Source organism: Mastigoproctus giganteus, chromosome 6 (assembly GCF_048544385.1).
Source record: "Mastigoproctus giganteus isolate SK-2022 chromosome 6, ASM4854438v1, whole genome shotgun sequence".
NCBI classification, from domain to species: Eukaryota; Metazoa; Arthropoda; class Arachnida; order Uropygi; family Thelyphonidae; genus Mastigoproctus; species Mastigoproctus giganteus.
This window is the reverse complement of record NC_143580.1, coordinates 77,441,610-77,460,132: the sequence shown is the minus strand read 5'-3', so window position 1 is coordinate 77,460,132 and position 18,523 is coordinate 77,441,610. Positions and strand designations below refer to the sequence as shown.

Below are 18,523 nucleotides of genomic sequence, written 5' to 3'. Positions count from 1 at the left end.
TATCACTAACATCAGTAAAACTCATTTCAACTCTTATTACTTTGTTAGATCTCTTAGCTTTTAACCCATGAAATTTATTACAACTGGTATCCTCTTACATCAGTAATATTTACTACAAATCACTGATTCTACCTTAATTACTCTCTAGTTATCATCTTAGTCATCCCTCTTTATTCTTGAGGTTTCTCTATAAATAAATACCTCATCTGATATGTTATCTTGTTTTGGCACCTGGCCTAAATTAATGACATAGGTTAAAAAACACTACCCCTGTAAACATAATTTTTTACTCATTCTTTTATACTATTACTTTCTTTTTATTACCCCTGTACCACCCTTACATTATTTCATAATTATTAACATTCATAACAAATTATCTCAACCTTAGTAACTAACTTATCTGATACAACAGGAACATTCCTTGTTTAAAAGGAGTATTACCCAATTGCTTACAGAGCTAGGTTATGAGTCATTGAGTTCAGGGTTCAAGAAAAAAAATACAATAACAGACTTACGTTCCGGAATGGCCGCTACTTCCAATTTCCTTGCGTTCAGGCTTGCTTCGTGGCAGACGGGCTTTCTTTCATTTCTTGGGCGCACTGCCTTCAGATGCTGGACCAGGCTATCTTTCTCTTCTTGGCTCGCTTATCTTTAAACTGAACCACCGCTTTCGCGACCTATCACTACCCTCTGATGCCGGACCAGGCTTTCTTTCTTGCACGTTTTCTTCTTTTTTCTTCGACCTTAAAAAATCGGGATTTTTTAAGGTTGATATCCCGAAATTGGCTGATCAAGAGTTGGTCACCCTACCCATAAGGCAGCTAGGGAACAGTTTTGTCAGTGGTTCATTGAGTTCGCACTGCCTAGGTGTGGCTGTATGAGCTGGGGGTCAAAGACAATGTTGATTCTACCTTAACAGGTAGTGTCTACGTCGTCTTTCTTCGTAGACCTTTTGTGAGTAATCTGAGAATGTTTTAAAGTTCTCCAGCTTGTGAATGTTATTATGACAGAGTTGAAAATAGTACGAGCATTGGCATAAAGGAGAACGTGAAGGATATGCCGCGAGTCCTCGATCAGTCCACATTATCAATAAGGGTTGTCCTCGAGCTCCGAGAAATTTTGAGAATTTGAAAAAAATAGGGGATTTCCTTGGCTCCTGAGCGATTAGTACCAAAAACAGCAGCTAATTATGACTCCTTGGTTGTTGTTTGTTTGGTTTTTAGGAGCATTAGCAACTAAGGCCATATTGCTCCGGGATATGCGGTGGTCATTCCCTGACCGTTTCGCATTCACCGTATTTGGTGGTGACGGGCTCGAACCCCGGTCTAATCAAGACGTGTGTGCTACGCACTGCTGCTTCTTCCCACCTGGCTACGGAGGAGCCTATGACGCCTTGGAAAGTTACACTTGATTGCCTTTGTTCTGGTGTAGGCCATGTTCTTTCTGTCCTTTCTTTAAAACCGATGATAAAGAGTGGGGAAAAAAATCACACGGGGGTTGGTACCTGTGGCCTGAAGTCGGACAGCACCGTTTTTTGAGTCTCTGCACTCAGTAGTTCAGAGATAGATGCACTGGGCAATTTAGACAGATATTTTCAAGATGCCTGACAACAAAGAAGTTGATATTATAGGTGCCATCTATTGAAAACCGCTATATTAAAAAAAATAATTATACAAGAGGATTCCCCCATAAAAAGTTACATAGGGGCGGGTGCCATTCACAGTCAACAAGTTCGAGGTATCAAAAGTGGCGAGAAAATAAATAAGAGGTTTACACACCTCTGTAATGCTTTCCTATGAAGAGAAAAGAGGACAGTATGAAGTAAACATAAAATCGTATAGGTTGTGCGCCATTACTCTTACGATCCAGTACTTCAGGTTAGTTTCCTAGTTGTTAATGGGCTTTTTTCACTCCGTGGCTGAGTTAGTTGGTCTCGGACGTAGAGAGCAAGGTTTTTTTCGCCCAGCAAAACAGGCAATTCGAGCAGAGAACATATGCAATTTACAGACACAAAATACGGGTTTATGTAATGAATTACGGATGACCCTAATATAATAATAATTTGTCTGCTAACGCGCCTGAAATGCAATGCACTGCATACATTAACTAACTTTTTTTTTTTTTTTTTTTCATACTTATGACGTAGACCAGAAGCGGCCAACTTAATTTGTGATACGATCTACTTTTTTCCTTCAAAATGTGCCATGATCTACCATCTCAAAAATTTCATTGCACAAATCGAGGGATGACTGTATATTTAAAATTCGTCGTGATCGACCGAAATTAAATCCGCGATCGACTCGTTGGCCAACCCTGACATAGGCTATCCATATACAATATATTATATCTGGAAGCATTATATTAAGTTTGTCGCCATAGGCTGGTTGGAGGACTGAATGGGTGAAATCGGCAGACCCGCAGAAAAAACGACAAATTTCTCAGTTGTGCTTAAAAGTTGTTGTCCTTTGCTATAAATCATGAAATACACTGAGATCACTGAATTATGACCACCCCTATGAAAACCGAATGCGACCCGTTGACCACGTGAGGTACGACAGTGCGCAGTTAGGCGACCTACGTAGCATAGATAAGGTATCAATAGTTCAGTAGGTAGTAAAATTCCGAGCGTAATGGGTAAAAGGAAGGATTTATCGAACTTTGATAAAGGACAGATTGTGGGAGCTCGACGAGCTGGTGCCTCGATTTCCCAAACGGCTGAACTGGTGGGGTGTTCGAGAGCCGCCGTTTTTAAAGTGTACCAGGGCTGGCGTCAAAATGGTCAAACAACGACCCGACGGCAAAACTGCAAAGGTCAGCGAAAGATTGATGTTCGAGGTGAGCGCCGGGTCCGACGACTCGTACAGGCGCAGCACTGTTGAAGAGTTGACTACCCAATACAACATATGCCAAACCGGAACAATATTTGGCATGACCTTGCGTCGCACGTATGGGCTATACCAGCAGACGACCCCTAAGGCATCCTCTCTTAACCAAGGTATATCGTTGTAAAAGACTCGCCTGCTGCAAAGAGCATGCAGTTGGACGTTAGAAGACTGGAAGGAGGTGTGTTAGTCGGATGAGTCACGTTATTTACTCCACACTGTGGATGGTCGTGTACGGATTTGGCGTCAACGACATGAGGCTCTTGATCCATCATGCATGGTATGAAAAGTGCAGGCCGGTGGAGGCGGTTGTATGGTGTGGGGCATGTTTCACTGGCAGCAATTTGAACCCCTGGTGTATGTGGAACAATGTATCACTGGTCTCCGCTATCGTCAACTGCTTGTTGACTATGTACACCCCGCTATGTTACACTTTCCCCCGAATGGCGATGGTGTCTTCCAAGATGACAATGCGCCGAGCCATCGAGTACTTGTTGTGCATGAATGGCTTAGGAACACAGTTCTGACTTCTAGCATATCGATTGGCCTCCGAACTCCGCCGATCTCAATCCCATCGAGCACGTGTGGGACACTATCGAAAGGCATTCAGGTGTCTGTATACACCAATCACCTCTATACCTGCACTGCTGACCGTATTACACACAGCATGGTTGACCCTACCTCCGAATGCTCCCGACATCTTGTTGAATCAATACGACTTCGGATAGCCGCTGCTGCTGAGGGCAAAAGGAGGACCTACGAAGTATTAGGTAGGTGGTCATAATTCAGTGTATTACTGTTTGCTAATGCATCTGAAATGGATCGCACTGTGTACATTAACATGTTCGTAAATGCCTACAATATTTTCGCCATCTTCAGAGCGGTAACCAGTTCAGCTGTGTTTCTTGAGAAGTCTCTCCTCACATGCCTAGATCCAATTTATCTAAGAGATATCTGTAGGATTGAGGTGAGATCAGAGCTCTGTGCAGACAAGCCTAACTTTTCAACGCTCGTGTCCAAATCAACTAGTGGTCCAGGAAAACCATGTAAAACATTCCCAGACTCTGACGCTGCTTCCGCCAAATTTAATTGTCTCGATAATACGTTCTGGCAGGCAGTTTTTCCGGGCATCGCCACACGAAGGCATGACTGTCAGACTGATAGACCATTCACCGTGACTCGTCACTCCAATGCACAGCATTCCATTGGTCAATGGTTCAAAAGCTGTGGGCTTTATACCAAAGTAGATGGCGCATGGAATTAGTCGGGGGATTAGTGACTTGTGGATGGTTGCATTACTATAAGTAAACCATATCACACAGCGTCTTGTGCACTTGACTGGTGCTGACATGTGTCTTTCTAGTCATCTCACGGAGGGCCTGTGTGTGTGTGTGTGTGTGTGTGTGTGCGTGTGCGTGCGTGCGTGCGTGTGTGTGTGCGCGTGTGTGTGTGTGCGCGTGTGTGTGTGCGCGCGCGCGTGTGTGTGTGTGCGCGCGCGTGCTCGGCTACGTCGACCTGCCTTTCGAAAGGACGATTCTTTGCGGGACCCTTCTGTCGGAGGTTTCCATGTCATTTCGTGACAGATTCAGCACCAGTTCCCTTTCATTTGCAGATCACATCACCAGTCGTCGACAAGGGATCTTCAACGCCATTGAAAAGTTGCTTATTTGGCTGGCTGTTATCATTCCTCACTGGAACTCTGTTAAATAACTTTGTTGATCCCTAGATCTTGCATTTACAATCGTACTACCGCCTTCTGAAAGGTCTACGAATATATCTGTAGTTGTGTCTGACGTGGGGTACTTGGGTAGGATGTAATAACTGTCAACCGAAGGGTGTCCGAATATTAAAAACTAATGGTAGGGCAGCGTTTATTACATTGATTACAAATATCATCTGTTTGTATTTGTCCAGAAAAAGATCAAAAGTAGTACTTCAGTAAAAGTATCTTATTCAGTTGTTTGCGTGTGCCATCACGCAAACAACTGTATATGAAATGCCTATAATTCCACTACATTAATAGAATGAAATTGAATTACGTGAGACCAGTTATGGCTGTATCTGCTGTACAGTCTGCGTGTGTAGTAGTATCGTTCCCCACACCGCGTGGAGAAGACCCGAGTTCGAATCCCGACGATGACGTGAGGAACTTTAATAGGCTTTTTTCCACTCCTTGGCTGAATTAATCGGTCTCAGGCATAGATAGCAAGGTTTTTCCCCCAGTAACTGGTTTTTTTTTTCATCCAGGAAAACAGGCAAATCGATCCGCGAATACACGCAATTTACAGAGACAAATACGGGTATATGTAAGAAATTGGTTCTTGGACAATTATCAATAGTATTGGTCCTGGAACACCCTGCGATCTTGGGGCCCTGGAATATCTGTGCAAACATAAATTAGGACTTGTCCTAGATGAAAACCACAGATAAATCCCGGACATGCTGCCAATTTGAGGTTCGAGAAGGATTTAAGCCATAAAACCCGGTTAAAGTAGTGTTACTTCTTTATCAGATTAACAAGGCGCTCGGATAATACCCAAAAATTTAACAAGAAACTTGCACGGGCCTCTTCCATCACATCCCTGGATAAATGTTTTTGATTCACTATAGTTCTAACAGCGCTTTCCCTTACCTTTCTTGCTTATGTTTGTAGCGCGGGATCTGCGGGATAAACTGCTCATGTGTATCAGTCAAAAAAAAAAAAAAAAAAAAAAAAATGTACTGTTGAAATAAGGGCAGAACTAAAATACACTTTACTAACTGCGATAAAATTGATTTGACTAAACTTACTGTATAGGTTCAACCACACTTCTCAATAACAACATGTCTTTTAGTGAGGAAAGGAACTGCCAATCACTTGGGTTTCTTTATATACGACGCTTTCTCTAAAATTCTTCATATATCTCTCAGTGGGAGGTGGCCGTGATGAAGTTGTCACGCGGTCTGTCATGTGTCAGGATTGTTTCATCATAGTAAACACTTTTTTTATTATTATTACTAGCCATATAGTGCAAGGAAGCTTGAGGCTTTGCTGCACCAGCTAAAAATTTTTTTTTTTCGAGTTACCCTGAGAGAGAGAGAGTGTGTCAAAAGTAGAAGGGAATCACCAAGAAAGAGAAGAATGATGATATCCAGCTCAGGATCCTGGGTGTGCCAAGCCCATATTCACCAGACATGAACCCCCGGGGTGATAATTATAGTTAAAAATACGGTTATCTGGGTGATACACTAAACACATAAACGGTTGAATGGACTTATGCAGTATGAAGAAACACTGCGATACAGCATCTTAAAAATTGAATTGTCAAACAAATCCAATTATGTATGACTCGCTTGAGATGAATTTACGTTGCGAAAAGTAAGCATGGTTTCCTCCAATCACAAGTACCGGAAGTAATGAAGTCATCTCATCACTCCACTCGTATGAGCACAGAAAGGTGTTTCATGACAAGTTTATGATTCTTTTGATGAGAAGCGATGGAATGGTTTACTGAAAATTGTTATGTAGCTTAGTGTAATTTATATTCTCTATCCTATACAGTAGTTTTTCGTGAGATGACAACTGAATGTAGGATGTCCAGTATGTCTTAAAAGTTCTGAATTCATATCGCGTAATTTTTCATAGCTTCCAAAGTGTATTTAAAAAAAATTATAAAACGTACTTTTCATATTGTACAATTTGCTAGAAAGAACCATATCTGAGTTGTAATTGGCTGCGTATATGATTTTAGGTGTTTAATTTCCTTCAAACAGCTGTGAAAATCACAGTGAACGCCGCAACTACGACATATTTTGTTACCAGGTGCTTGTCTCTGTCAAAACAAGTTGATTTTATTATTTTATGGAAGTATAGAATTTTTTTGCTAGTTTGTTATTATTTCAACGGTAGATATTTCAGTTATGATCAACTCCGGTATACTTGTAGGGACCTTATTTTTGGTGACCTCATTATTGGTAAGTAATAAATTTATTCTCCTACCTTTGTATTAACTTATGTATTCTATAGAATCTAAATGGTTTTCTTCGATATTCAGCTATTTTCTTATCGAATGAACTTTATTATGAATGCAAGCAGTGCAGTTTTTTTTTTTTTTTTTAAGAAAATGCTTTCTCATATTTGTAGGCAGTATATTAGTCCTAAAATTACTGTCTTGTCCAATTTGTTTTATATACAGGATACGTAGTACTGAAACTTCAATTTTGTATCCTGTCGAACATTTGGCTGGCAACATTGTTTGATTGCCGGTTTGTGTGACTGGGTTAATCCACAGTTGAAAGGTTGCACTTAGTTGTTTAAATTATATTTGCTTATTATATGACACTTAAATTTTCAACACAAATAGTTCGTGATACTACAAGGCTTCCTTGGCTGGAATCGATAAATTCCATTGATATGTTGTAGTTTCCGGTCTACATATATTCTTTTGGCAGCCTGTGGCGAACTGAATGTAAATTTAATTTGCGGGACATCCCGATTTTCGGCTCTGTATAGAGGCGTCCCAAAAGAACCGTAGGCGGGACGCCATTTGTCCCGATTTATTACATGTTTATATTAAAAAATAATAGAAGGCTATGTTCTGTTGATTGTTTGATATTGACCTAATAACGAATAAACATTTTACTTACCTACCTACGGGTATCTAATTTATTCAACCTACCTCAAGATATACCTGTATATGTTTAATAACCAAGAAGGGACATGTACATACGTTAATATTACAAGGTATTTTGTAATCTAATGTACCAATGAAAAAAATCCCAATTTTTTAAGGTCGAAATCCCGAAATTGACTGATCAAGATTTGGTCACCCTATCATGATTGGTGCTTGCACTTGTAGAGCTCTAAAGACCCTCCTCCACCTTACCCTGATTAAAATTTTTCTCTCCCATATGAAATCTGCTGTGGGTCAGTAGCAAGTAATTTGTCACCAAATTGATCTGGAGGACAATAGTTATCCACGAACCAACTCCCTTTTTGAACCCAGTTTCGATTTCAGAATTGTTATCATTTCTGTGTCAAATTCGATATTAGTCCAATGTTCCTGTTTGTGTCATCATCATGCAGTTATGTATTTTATTTATGTGTAATTGCCCACACTAATTTTTTTACAATGCTACATGTTGCCATATGATATTGTAAAATAATTAATGGCAGAAAGGTAAGTGGCTGGGGATGTTGTTGTTGGTTTAGAATAGTTGTCAAAGATAGGTCCCAGAGGCTTGTCACAGACATTGTTCCAAGTAGGACTGGCTAGTATTTGCTACCTGAGAGGCTAAAACTGATGGAATTAATATTCAGGCACCATTTGTGAGTAAAGTGGACCAAAATTTTGGTTTATTCTGGTCTATGAAGGCCAAATCCCCTTGTACCTTCATGATGGTGGGGCTCCTATTAACACTGAGTATGTTCCCCCCATGTGTAGGTCCTGAAACATTGTACCTAAAACATACTAGGTGGTAGATAGCTGTCATCATGTGATGTAGTAGCACTACTTTGCTTATTCAAGTTTAGTTTCTCTTTAGAGCAGAGTTCTACCAACCCCTATAATTTTCATCATGCAGTATGAAAGAAGTCTTGAGGTTATGATGAGCATTGTGGTGAGATCCAGTATGCTCTACATTTTAAGGGTACAGCCCCTGAATGGTTTTTGTAGGATAACACAAGATAATCCACCAGAAGAAACCTATTGGTAACTTTCTAGGAGGCACTTAGCTCAACCAGTGTATAATTTTGCTTCCTCCACTCTGCCAGCTAGTAAATAGCATTAGTAGTGGCAAATGAAGCAAGAAAGCAGGCTTATACAGCATCAACAAAAAGAAAAAAAAACAAATAACTCCCATTTCACTAAGCCATTCCATTCAATAGTTTGTCTAGTTCTTCCTTGAATTTTTTAAGCTATCAACTTCCACAACAACAGGTGGAAGTTTGTTCCAGCAGTCAACCACTTGGTGGCTAAAGGCAAAATGAGCAAGAGCAATAATCCCATCAGGATTGATTGAGCTTGCTCAATCCATTCAAAGCTTTAAAAACCTCAATCAGATCAACTTGCTGGTGCCTAGTCTTCAGGTGCTGCAATTTGTAGAACTGAAGCTTTTCTTGGTAAGAGCATCCGTTTGTCACTCACCAATCTCATTGCCCTTCTCTGTACTCGTTCCAACAGCTTTACATCCTTCCTAAAATGAGGCTTCAAGACCTGTATACAGTACTGTGGCATGACCACTGCCTTATACAATGGGGTAATCACCTCCTCATCCCTTCTAGAAAAATTCCTATATATCATTGACAAAACCCCATGAGCTGTCCTGGCAGCCTCTTTGAACTGCTCAGAGAACTTCATATCGGACTGCACAATTACCCCATTCTTTTTTTCCCTCAGTCTTTTCCATTTTCCCTACCCTAAGTATAATGCCACACAGTTGGTATGTTACTCTGTGGTGACTGCTACTCTTATGCAGTGCTTCACATTTGTCAATGTTAAACTTCAGTTGCCATTGAAGCCTGATATGCCTTCATCAATATCATTGATAAATATAGAAAACAACAATGGGCCCAATGAACACTGGGGGATTCCACTAATAACATTAGTCTAGGAAGAGCAGTGTCCATGGTTGAGTGGGAGAAGAAAGAGTTACCACTCTTTCTTCTCCCACTCAACCATCCCTTTATCCATAGCAGCAATTTGCCCTTAATGCCACACTGCTCCAAATTGTGCAGCAGTCTTTTAGTAATAGATAACAGAGCAGCAAAGGCTCATACAAACATTCTGCATTCTCAGCATTAGCTTCCCACATATATAATATAGTCACTGTTCGGACAAACCATAAAGTTTGAAATAAAAAACTATGATTTGCTATTTAACATCCTAAAAGATAAAACACTTAAAGATAATCACAACCTATTTTCCCTAGATGTCACTGTTTTATATACCAACGTGAACATCACATACACCCTGGACATTGTCTGGGACATGCTGAACAAAACCTCTCTACCAGTTAACCATACAAAACTCCCAATTACAGCTATATTTGATCTGATAACACTTTAAACTGAAACCAATTATGTCACCTTCCTAGGTAAAGTTTTCAAACAGTTTTATGGCCTACCCATGGGGTTAAATCTAAGTGGTTTACTTTCAGAAATGTACCTTATCAATATTGAAACAATACATTTAACACCCTTTCTTCTGTGGATCACCTACTGTGGTAGATATCTGGATGATATTCTCTGCACCACAGATGTGGGTACCATACAGGACATCCTACAAAACTTTAATAATATCCATTTAAGATTAAGCTTCACACTAGAATCCACAAATACTGAAACAAAATCATTATATTTTTAAATTTTGTTTATAACCCTCATATGGGTTATGAACAAAATTCAATTCAGAAGGGCTACCTTTCTATAAAGGAAACACTGGAATTCTTCATTACAACAGCTACTACCCCTTCACCTATAAAAGATCCATAATCAATTTCTTAATGCCTACAAACACTCAACATCTGAATCAGCCCTAAGCACAGAAATAAACACCAAGAAACAGATTTCAAATAGAGGTTACCCCCTACCTATTATAAACAAAATAAGGGTACAAGCAAAAAACAGATTACGTAATACCTCTCCTGTTATCAACAATAATAACATAAATATTTTATTGCTCTACCGTATGTTGAACAATGGTTCAAACAACTAAATAATATTTTCAAAGACAATATTCAAAATCATAGCCAAACCTACTACCAACCTACATGCTGCCCTAAAAAACCATGAAGTCCAATCCTCTTCCACATTCCAATTAAATGACAGTCTACATGTATCTTGCAAGGATTACAACTCCTCATACCAGGGATCCACTCGTTGTGCACTCAATACGAGAATGAGACAACATTCAATATCTGTCCTTTCATCCTGCTCCCCGGTTTTGGAACTCTCATTACATGCGATCAATGAAGGCCACAGATCGCATTCCATGTGATCAGTGGTGACCTTTCTATTCAATTAAGCAAAAATTCTTAGCGTCCAACATGATTACACCAAACTATTAATTTCGGAGAGGCCTGAAATTAAATTACATCAAAATTTAGTCAATGTACATTGCCCCTATCCCATCTCAGATTCATGGTCCTTCACGTGCATGCACCAGGATCGCAACTAATCTCCATGCTATAAAATTCCACTGCAATACCCGCTTCCCTGTTTCCGGTTTCACTTTTCTGTGATCATGACCCTGGTCAAAAAGCCCAATCCGCTTCAGGGAAGTAACAATATTCTTTAATCTCTTAATGTCTTAGAGGAGTCCTTAATGTTTTTTTATGTTTTAATATTAGTTTTTAAAGTATTAAAAGTATGGATTCATTTATTTGGTTTCAAAGCATTTAAATTGTTTTTAATATACGGACATATTGTATTCTCTCGCTTAAAGATTAGGGTTGGTGATTCGATGTATTTTGGGGTTGGGGTTTGCAGGTCTCCAATTCCGTGGTGTATTGGATCACTGATTTTGTCTACGAGGGAGTGGAATACGTGTAATCTATTTGTATAGTTATTCAAGCTATATAGAGTATCAACACTGAAGTGTTCTACAAGACATCATAGAGGTAATTCTTCCATTTCTAAACTAAGCAGTCTTTTATGTGTAACAATATCAAAAAGGTCTCCTGAGATCCAAGTATATGATATCAAAATTATTTTTGCACACCTTTTGTGTCCACACAGTATTATCCGGTCTTATTTTTCAGACAGGATTTTTCCTTAACATACCCATGCTGTGTCTGAGCTATAATTGTAGCCTTGTCTAGATGAGTCTGAATTGCTTCATTAACCAGTGACCCCATTATTTTCCCCTTGGACAGAAGTTAAACTAATAGGACTGTAATTACTTGTCATGTTTTTTGACTTCCTTTGTGAATTGGAGATACATTTTCACATCTCCAGTCTGTGGGGACCTTCCCTGAATCCAAGGATGCTCTCATAATTATGGCTGAGGGTTTGCTAACTTTCTTTGCTGCCTCCCTTAATATAATTGGAGAGACCCCATCTGCCAGAGGAGTCTTTCTTATGTTTCATTTCAACAGTTTTTCATCTAATTTTCACCCACTTATTACAGATTCATTTAGGTCTCTGTTAGAATGTGATAAACTTCTGGCAACCCCCTTCCTTAAGAATTCCTCATGTGTGAATGTAGATGCTAAATACTCTAATTTTGTCAGCAACCCAAGCAGATCAACAGTCGAACAGTCAATATCAAGTGGACCAATTTGATTCAACCATTCCTTCTAGTATTTATGCAGGTAAAAAATTCTTTGCTGTTTTTCTTTGCATCCTTTGCCAAAGATTTTTTTTTCATTCTTCTCTGCCATCAGTTTAATCAGTTCATTTTGACATCCATTTAGGCCTTCAAGAGTATTTCTTGGTATGAAAAGGATAGTAACTGCTATGGTTAATTTAGCATTAGTCGAGCCAGCCATATGATGCAAGAAAGCAAGCTTATGCAGCATCAGCAAAAAAAAAAAAAAAATCCCTTCCCCTCCCATTATGCCCATCTACTCACCTTGTCCAGCTTAGCCTTAGCTTTATTTAAGCTATCAACTTCCACAACAAACGATGGAAGTCTTTTCCAGCAATCAACTGCCCGCTAGCTAAAGGCAAATTTCCGCATATCTATTCTACAACTGTCTTTCCTCAATTTGAATCTATGTCCCCTCAGGTTGTTAATATGAGCCATCGGAAGTATTGCATCAGTATTGAACCTGCTCAAACCATTCAAGGCCTTATACATCTCAATCGGATAACCTCCCAGGTGCCTAGTCTCCAGATGCTTCAACTTGCAGAGCTGAAGCCTTTCTTCATAAGCGCACCCCTTTGTTCCTGTCACCAGTCTTGTTGCCCTTCTTTGTACTTGTTCTAGCAACCCTACATCCTTCTTAAAATGAGGCCCCAGACCTGTACACAATATTCAAGGTGTGGCCTGACCATTGCCTTGTACCAATGGGATAATCACCTCCTTGTCCCTGCTAGCAAAATTCCGATACATTATTGACAAGACTCACCCCATGATCTACTCTTGCACCCGTTTCCACTACTCAGCAAATTTCATATCTGACTGCACGATTACTACCAAGTATTTTTTTTATTCTCCACTTTCCTGAGTCGAGAATAAAAAAGTGGAGAATTAAAAACCCAAGAGAGATGCATCACAGTTGTTACATTTCTCTTGGGTTGCTGCTACCCATATGCCATACTTTGCATTTATCAATGTTAAACTTCAGTTGCCCCTTCTCTGCCCATTTGCTCAACTTATCTAGATCCAGTTACAGTAGCATACTGTCTTTACTTTCGTTAACAACCCTGCCAACCTTTGTATTATCTGCAAACATGGACATTAAACCTGATATACCTTCATCAATATCATTGATGAATACACAAAACAACACCACCCTCTGATTACCACCCTCTGTCTTCTCCCACTCAACTATCCTTTTATCCATTGTAGCAACTTACCCTTAATACCATTCTGCTCCAATTTGTACAGCAGTCTTCCATGTGCAGCCGTATCAAAAGTTTTCCTGAAATCCAAGTATATGATGTCAAAATTATTTTTTGCATATAGTTCCTTTGTGACCACATCACAGTATCCAATCAAATTGGTCAGACCAGAACAAACCCATGTTTAACAAACCCATGCTGTGTCTGAAGTATTACTGCAGTCTTGTCTAGGTGATCGATCCTTCATCACTTCTTTAACCAGTGACTCCATTATGTTCCTTGAACAGCAGTTAAATGAACAGGTCTATAGTTACTTGTGTCACCTTTTGAACCCTCTTTGTGAATTGGGGATACATTTGCACACCTCCAGCCCATGGGTTCTTCCCTGAGTTCAAGGAAGCTCTTATAGCCACGATAGGAGGGAGTATATGATGAGAGCCTTGTCGATCAATTCGGCCCTGGAGGGATTGTGCAAGGCTCAAGGGGTAGAATTTTTTTCAGCCTGGACTGTACTTGTTAACAGGAGAGATTGCTTCTACAGGGATGGGATACACTTAAATAGAAAGGGCGCAAGAATTTTTGCTGATGCTGTTGAGGCAGTGTTAGGTGGGTCAGAAAACTGCTAGTTGGGGGGGGATACAAGGACTAATAGATTAACAGTAGCCACTGGCAGAGGTGGAAGTGATTCTTGCACTGCTTCTATTGAAATGAGCAGAAGCCCGAAAAACAAGATGCAGGATATTTCAGAGACTGCTGGGAGTCATTGCGGTACAAGTAAACACATGGGTTGTGTTAGGGTAGCTAAGAATAGAAACAGGTGCATGTATACCTGCGTGTACACCAATGTTAGGAGTTTGGTAAATAAATTTGATGAATTTGAGGTATTGTTCAAAACATCAAAGGCAGATATTGTTGGGATATCAGAGACGTGGTGTCACACAGATATAAGTAATGCGGAACTGGAATTTGGGGAATACAATCTGTATAGAAAGGATAGACAGGACAGGACGGGAGGAGGGGTTATGCTATTAATTAAGAAACACAAAGTCCAAGGAAGTGAAGCCAGTCGACATCGATGGACAGGGCAGTGTCGAGTCAGTTTGGTGTGACATAAGCATAGGGAAATCAAAATTGAGAGTAGGAGTGTTCTATAGGCCTAATGACTCTGATGAGTATAATAAGATATTGTACAGGGAAATAGAGTGGGCCAGTAAATCAGAGAGTCTTATAATAGGGGATTTTAATTTCCCAGATATTGACTGGAATTTGTGGGTTGGTCACTCGAACACTAGCAAGGCTTTTGTGGATTTATTGGATGATTGTTTTCTACATCAGCATGTTCGTGAGGCAACAAGAGGGAGCAATACTCTTGATCTGATTATCAGTAGTGATTCTTCATGCATTAAGAATCTGCAGATAAATGAACCACTAGGTGGCAGTGATCACAGTGTGTTGAAGTGGGATTTACTCAAGGAGGTAACTACCATCAGAGGTAAAGGGAAGGGTTTTTGTTTTCGTAAAGGCGACTATGATGGTCTGAGACAGTATTTAAATTCTATACAGGGACCAACTAATGATGTTACCAACAGCAAACTCAAAATGGGAACCATTCAAGGAACTAATCTTGGAGGCTACCAGGCTTTACATACCAACTAAGAAATATTGTTCAAGGTTTAGGCCTAAATGGTTGTCAGATGAACTAATGAGACATGTGGCAGGGAAGAAAAATGCATGGGATACATACAAATTAATGGGTGACATGGAAGCCTATGATAGATATAAGTTGGTCTGTAACCAAGTCACAAAGGAGAGTAGGCAGGCAAAGGCAGACTACGAAAAATCCTTGGCAAAGGATGCAAAGAAAAACAGAAAAGAGTTCTTTACATATTTAAACTCAAGAAGGAAAGGGATGAATCAGATTGGTCCACTGGATATTGATGGTTCAACAGTTGAGGATCCTGCTCAGGTGGCTAACAATCTAAACGAGTATTTTGCATCTACATTCACGCACGAGGAGTTATTCAGGAAGGAGAATGATGTAGGTAAAGTAAACATTGGCAGTGAGCTGGATGATTTTGTAATAACTGAGAGGAAAGTGGAGGAGAGATTGTTGAGGATAAACATAAAAAAAAAGCACCTGGAGTGGATGGGATCTATCCAGTTATATTAAAGGAGGCAGCAAAGGAAGTAAGCAAACCCCTAGCCATAATTATGAGAACTTCTTTGGACTCAGGGGAGGTACCCATAGACTGGAGATGTGCAAATGTAACCCCAATTCACAAAGGAGGATCAAAGGCTGACACAAGTAATTATAGACCTGTTAGTTTAACTTCTGTTCCAGGTAAATTAATGGAGGCACTGGTTAAAGAAGCACTGCAGGATCATCTAGACAAGAATTCAGTTATAGCTCAGACGCAGCATGGTTTTGTTAAGGGCAGGTCTTGCCTGACCAATTTGATTGGATACTATGATGTAGTCACAAAAGAACTAGATGCAGGGAATAACTTTGATATTATATATTTGGATCTTAGAAAGGCTTTTGATACTGTTGCACATGGAAGACTGCTGCACAAATTGGAGCAGTGTGGCATTGGAGGCAAATTGCTGCTATGGATAAGGGGATGGTTGAGTGGCAGAAGACAGAGAGTGGTAAACAATGGACACTGCTCAACGTGGACTAATGTTATTAGTGGAGTTCCTCAGGGTTCAGTGTTGGGTCCGTTGTTGTTTTCGATGTTTATGAATGATATTGATGATGGGATATCAAGTTTAATGTCCAAGTTTGCAGATGATACAAAGGTTGGCAGGGTTGTTAAGGACACTACTGACGCTATGCTGCTGCAACAGGATCTGGAAAGGTTGAACAGATGGGCTGAGAGGTGGCAAATGAAGTTTAACATTGACAAATGTAAAGTACTACATATGGGAAACAGTAACCCCAGAGCAACGTATCTACTCTGCGGTACTACACTGACAGTGGTGGAGAATGAAAAGGACCTGGGGGTAATTGTGCAGGCAGATATGAAGTTCTCTGAGCAGTGCAGACGAGCTGCAAGAGTAGCTCATGGTGTCTTGTCAATGATATAGAGGAATTTTTCTAGCAGGGATAAGGAGGTGATTATTCCCTTGTATAAGGCAATGGTTAGGCCACATCTTGAGTACTCTATACAGGTCTGGAGGCCTCATTTCATGAAGGATGTAGAGCTGCTGGAACGGGTACAGAGAAGGGCAACAAGATTAGTGAATGGAACAAAGGGTTGCTCTTACGAAGAAAGGCTTAAGTTTTGCAAATTACAGAGTCCGGAGACTAGGCACCGGCGAGGTGATCTGATAGAGGTATAAGGCTTTGAATGGTTTGAGCATGCTCAATGCCAATGGGATTCTTCATCTTGCTCAGAATAATCACCTCAGAGGGCATAAATTCAAATTGAGGAAGGACGGATGTCGGATAGATGTGCGGAAATTTGCCTTTGGCCAGCGGGTGGTTGGTTGGTGGAACCGACTTCCATCACTTGTTGTTGAAGTTGATAGCCTAAACAAATTTAAAGCTCAACTGGACAGGTATTTCGAATGAACGGAGGGGTGAAATGGGAGTGGTGTGTGTGTTTTTTTTTTTTTTTTTTGGCTGATGCTGCATAAGCTTGCTTTCTTGCATCATATGCATCTACTAATGCTAATAATTATGGCTAAGGGTTTGCTTAATTCCTTTCCTGCCTCCTTTAATATAACTGGATAGATCGCATCCACCCCACGTGCCTTCCTTATGTTTAACTTCAAAAATTTCTCCTCCACTTTGCCCTCAGTTATTACAAAATCATTTAGCTCCCTGTTAGTTTGATAAATTTCTGGCATTCCCCTCCTTGAATAACTCCTAATATGTGAATGTAGATTCAAAATACTCATTTAGTTTATCAGCTACCTGAGCATGATCATAATTAGTCACACCATCCATGTTAAGTTGACGAATCTGATTCATCCCTTTCCTTCTAGAGTTCCATAAGTAAAGAACTGTTTGCTGTTTTTTTGCATCATTTGCCAAAGATGTCTCGTAATCTGCCTTCATCCACCTAACCTCCTTCGTGACTTCAATACAGACTAGTTTATATCTGCCATAGGCTTCTGTGTCACCTGATAATTTATATGCATCTTTTATTCTCTGCCACGAGCCTCATTAATTCATCTGACATCCATTTAGGCTTAAACCTTGAACAATATTTCTTAGTTGGTATGAAAAGCCTAGTAGCTTTCGAGATTAAATCCCTGAAAATTGATTTAGAATTGATTCCCATTTAGAATTTATCATTGGTAACATCATCAGTTGATCCCACTGTATAGAATTTAAAAATTGTCTGAAACCACTGTAGTCACCTTTTACAAAAGTAAAAGCCTCTTCCCTTTACCCTTGATGGTAGTTACATCTTTAAGTAAATCCCAATTGAGTACACTGCGATCATTGCCACCTAGCAGTTCTTTTATCTGCAGATTCTTAATGCATGAATAATCACTGTTGATAATCAAATCAAGAGTATTACTCCTTCTGATTGCCTCTCTGACATCCTGCTGTAGAAAACATTCATCCAATAAGTCCACAGAATTCTTACTAGTGTGGAAGTGACCAACTGAAATATTAGAGTCTATATCTGGAAATTTAAAATCCCCCATTGTAAGACATTCTGATTTATTGGTCCACTATTTCTCTGTACAGTTGTTTGTTGTACCCTTCAAAATCATTAGGCCTACTCTGATTTTTGCTTTCCCAGTGCTTATGCAATGCCAACTGACTGAACATTGGAGTGGCCACCCTTGTCAACTGGATACACATCCTTAAATTTTATGTACTTCTTAAATAAGAGCATAACCACTCTCCCTCTCTATCTTTTCTGTAGACATTGTAATTTGAAATATGCATCTCTTATTGGATCGATACCACGTCTCTGATATCCAAATAATGTCTGTATTTGATGTCTTGACCTGCAATTCAAATTCATCAAAATGATTTACTGACTGGAGGAAGTCTGCATGGTGTTTATGTGGGAAGCATTTGACTTAGTATCATGCATGTGTTGAAGGTTGAGAAGATGAAAGAAGATACTTCTTGATATTAGACTTGAATTTCTATAGATTGTAATTATTCAGGAAATACATATGAAGTGAG

General features: G+C 39.8%; 1 protein-coding gene across 3 annotated transcripts in view; it reads left to right on the top strand.

Annotated features, from left to right (window-relative positions):
- Window positions 1-6,062: 6,062 nt before the first annotated feature.
- LOC150084420 (NPC intracellular cholesterol transporter 1-like) overlaps window positions 6,063-18,523 on the top strand; it is a 466,919-nt gene continuing 454,458 nt past the window's right edge. The window contains exon 1 of one of the 3 annotated variants that reach the window (XM_090376058.1): window positions 6,063-6,836. In XM_090376058.1, coding sequence (XP_090232184.1) covers window positions 6,783-6,836 — 54 coding nt within the window. In that variant the 5' untranslated portion in view covers window positions 6,063-6,782. The remainder of the gene's footprint in view (window positions 6,837-18,523) is intronic. The other 2 variants (XM_090376057.1, XM_090376056.1) reach the window with 2 other exon arrangements.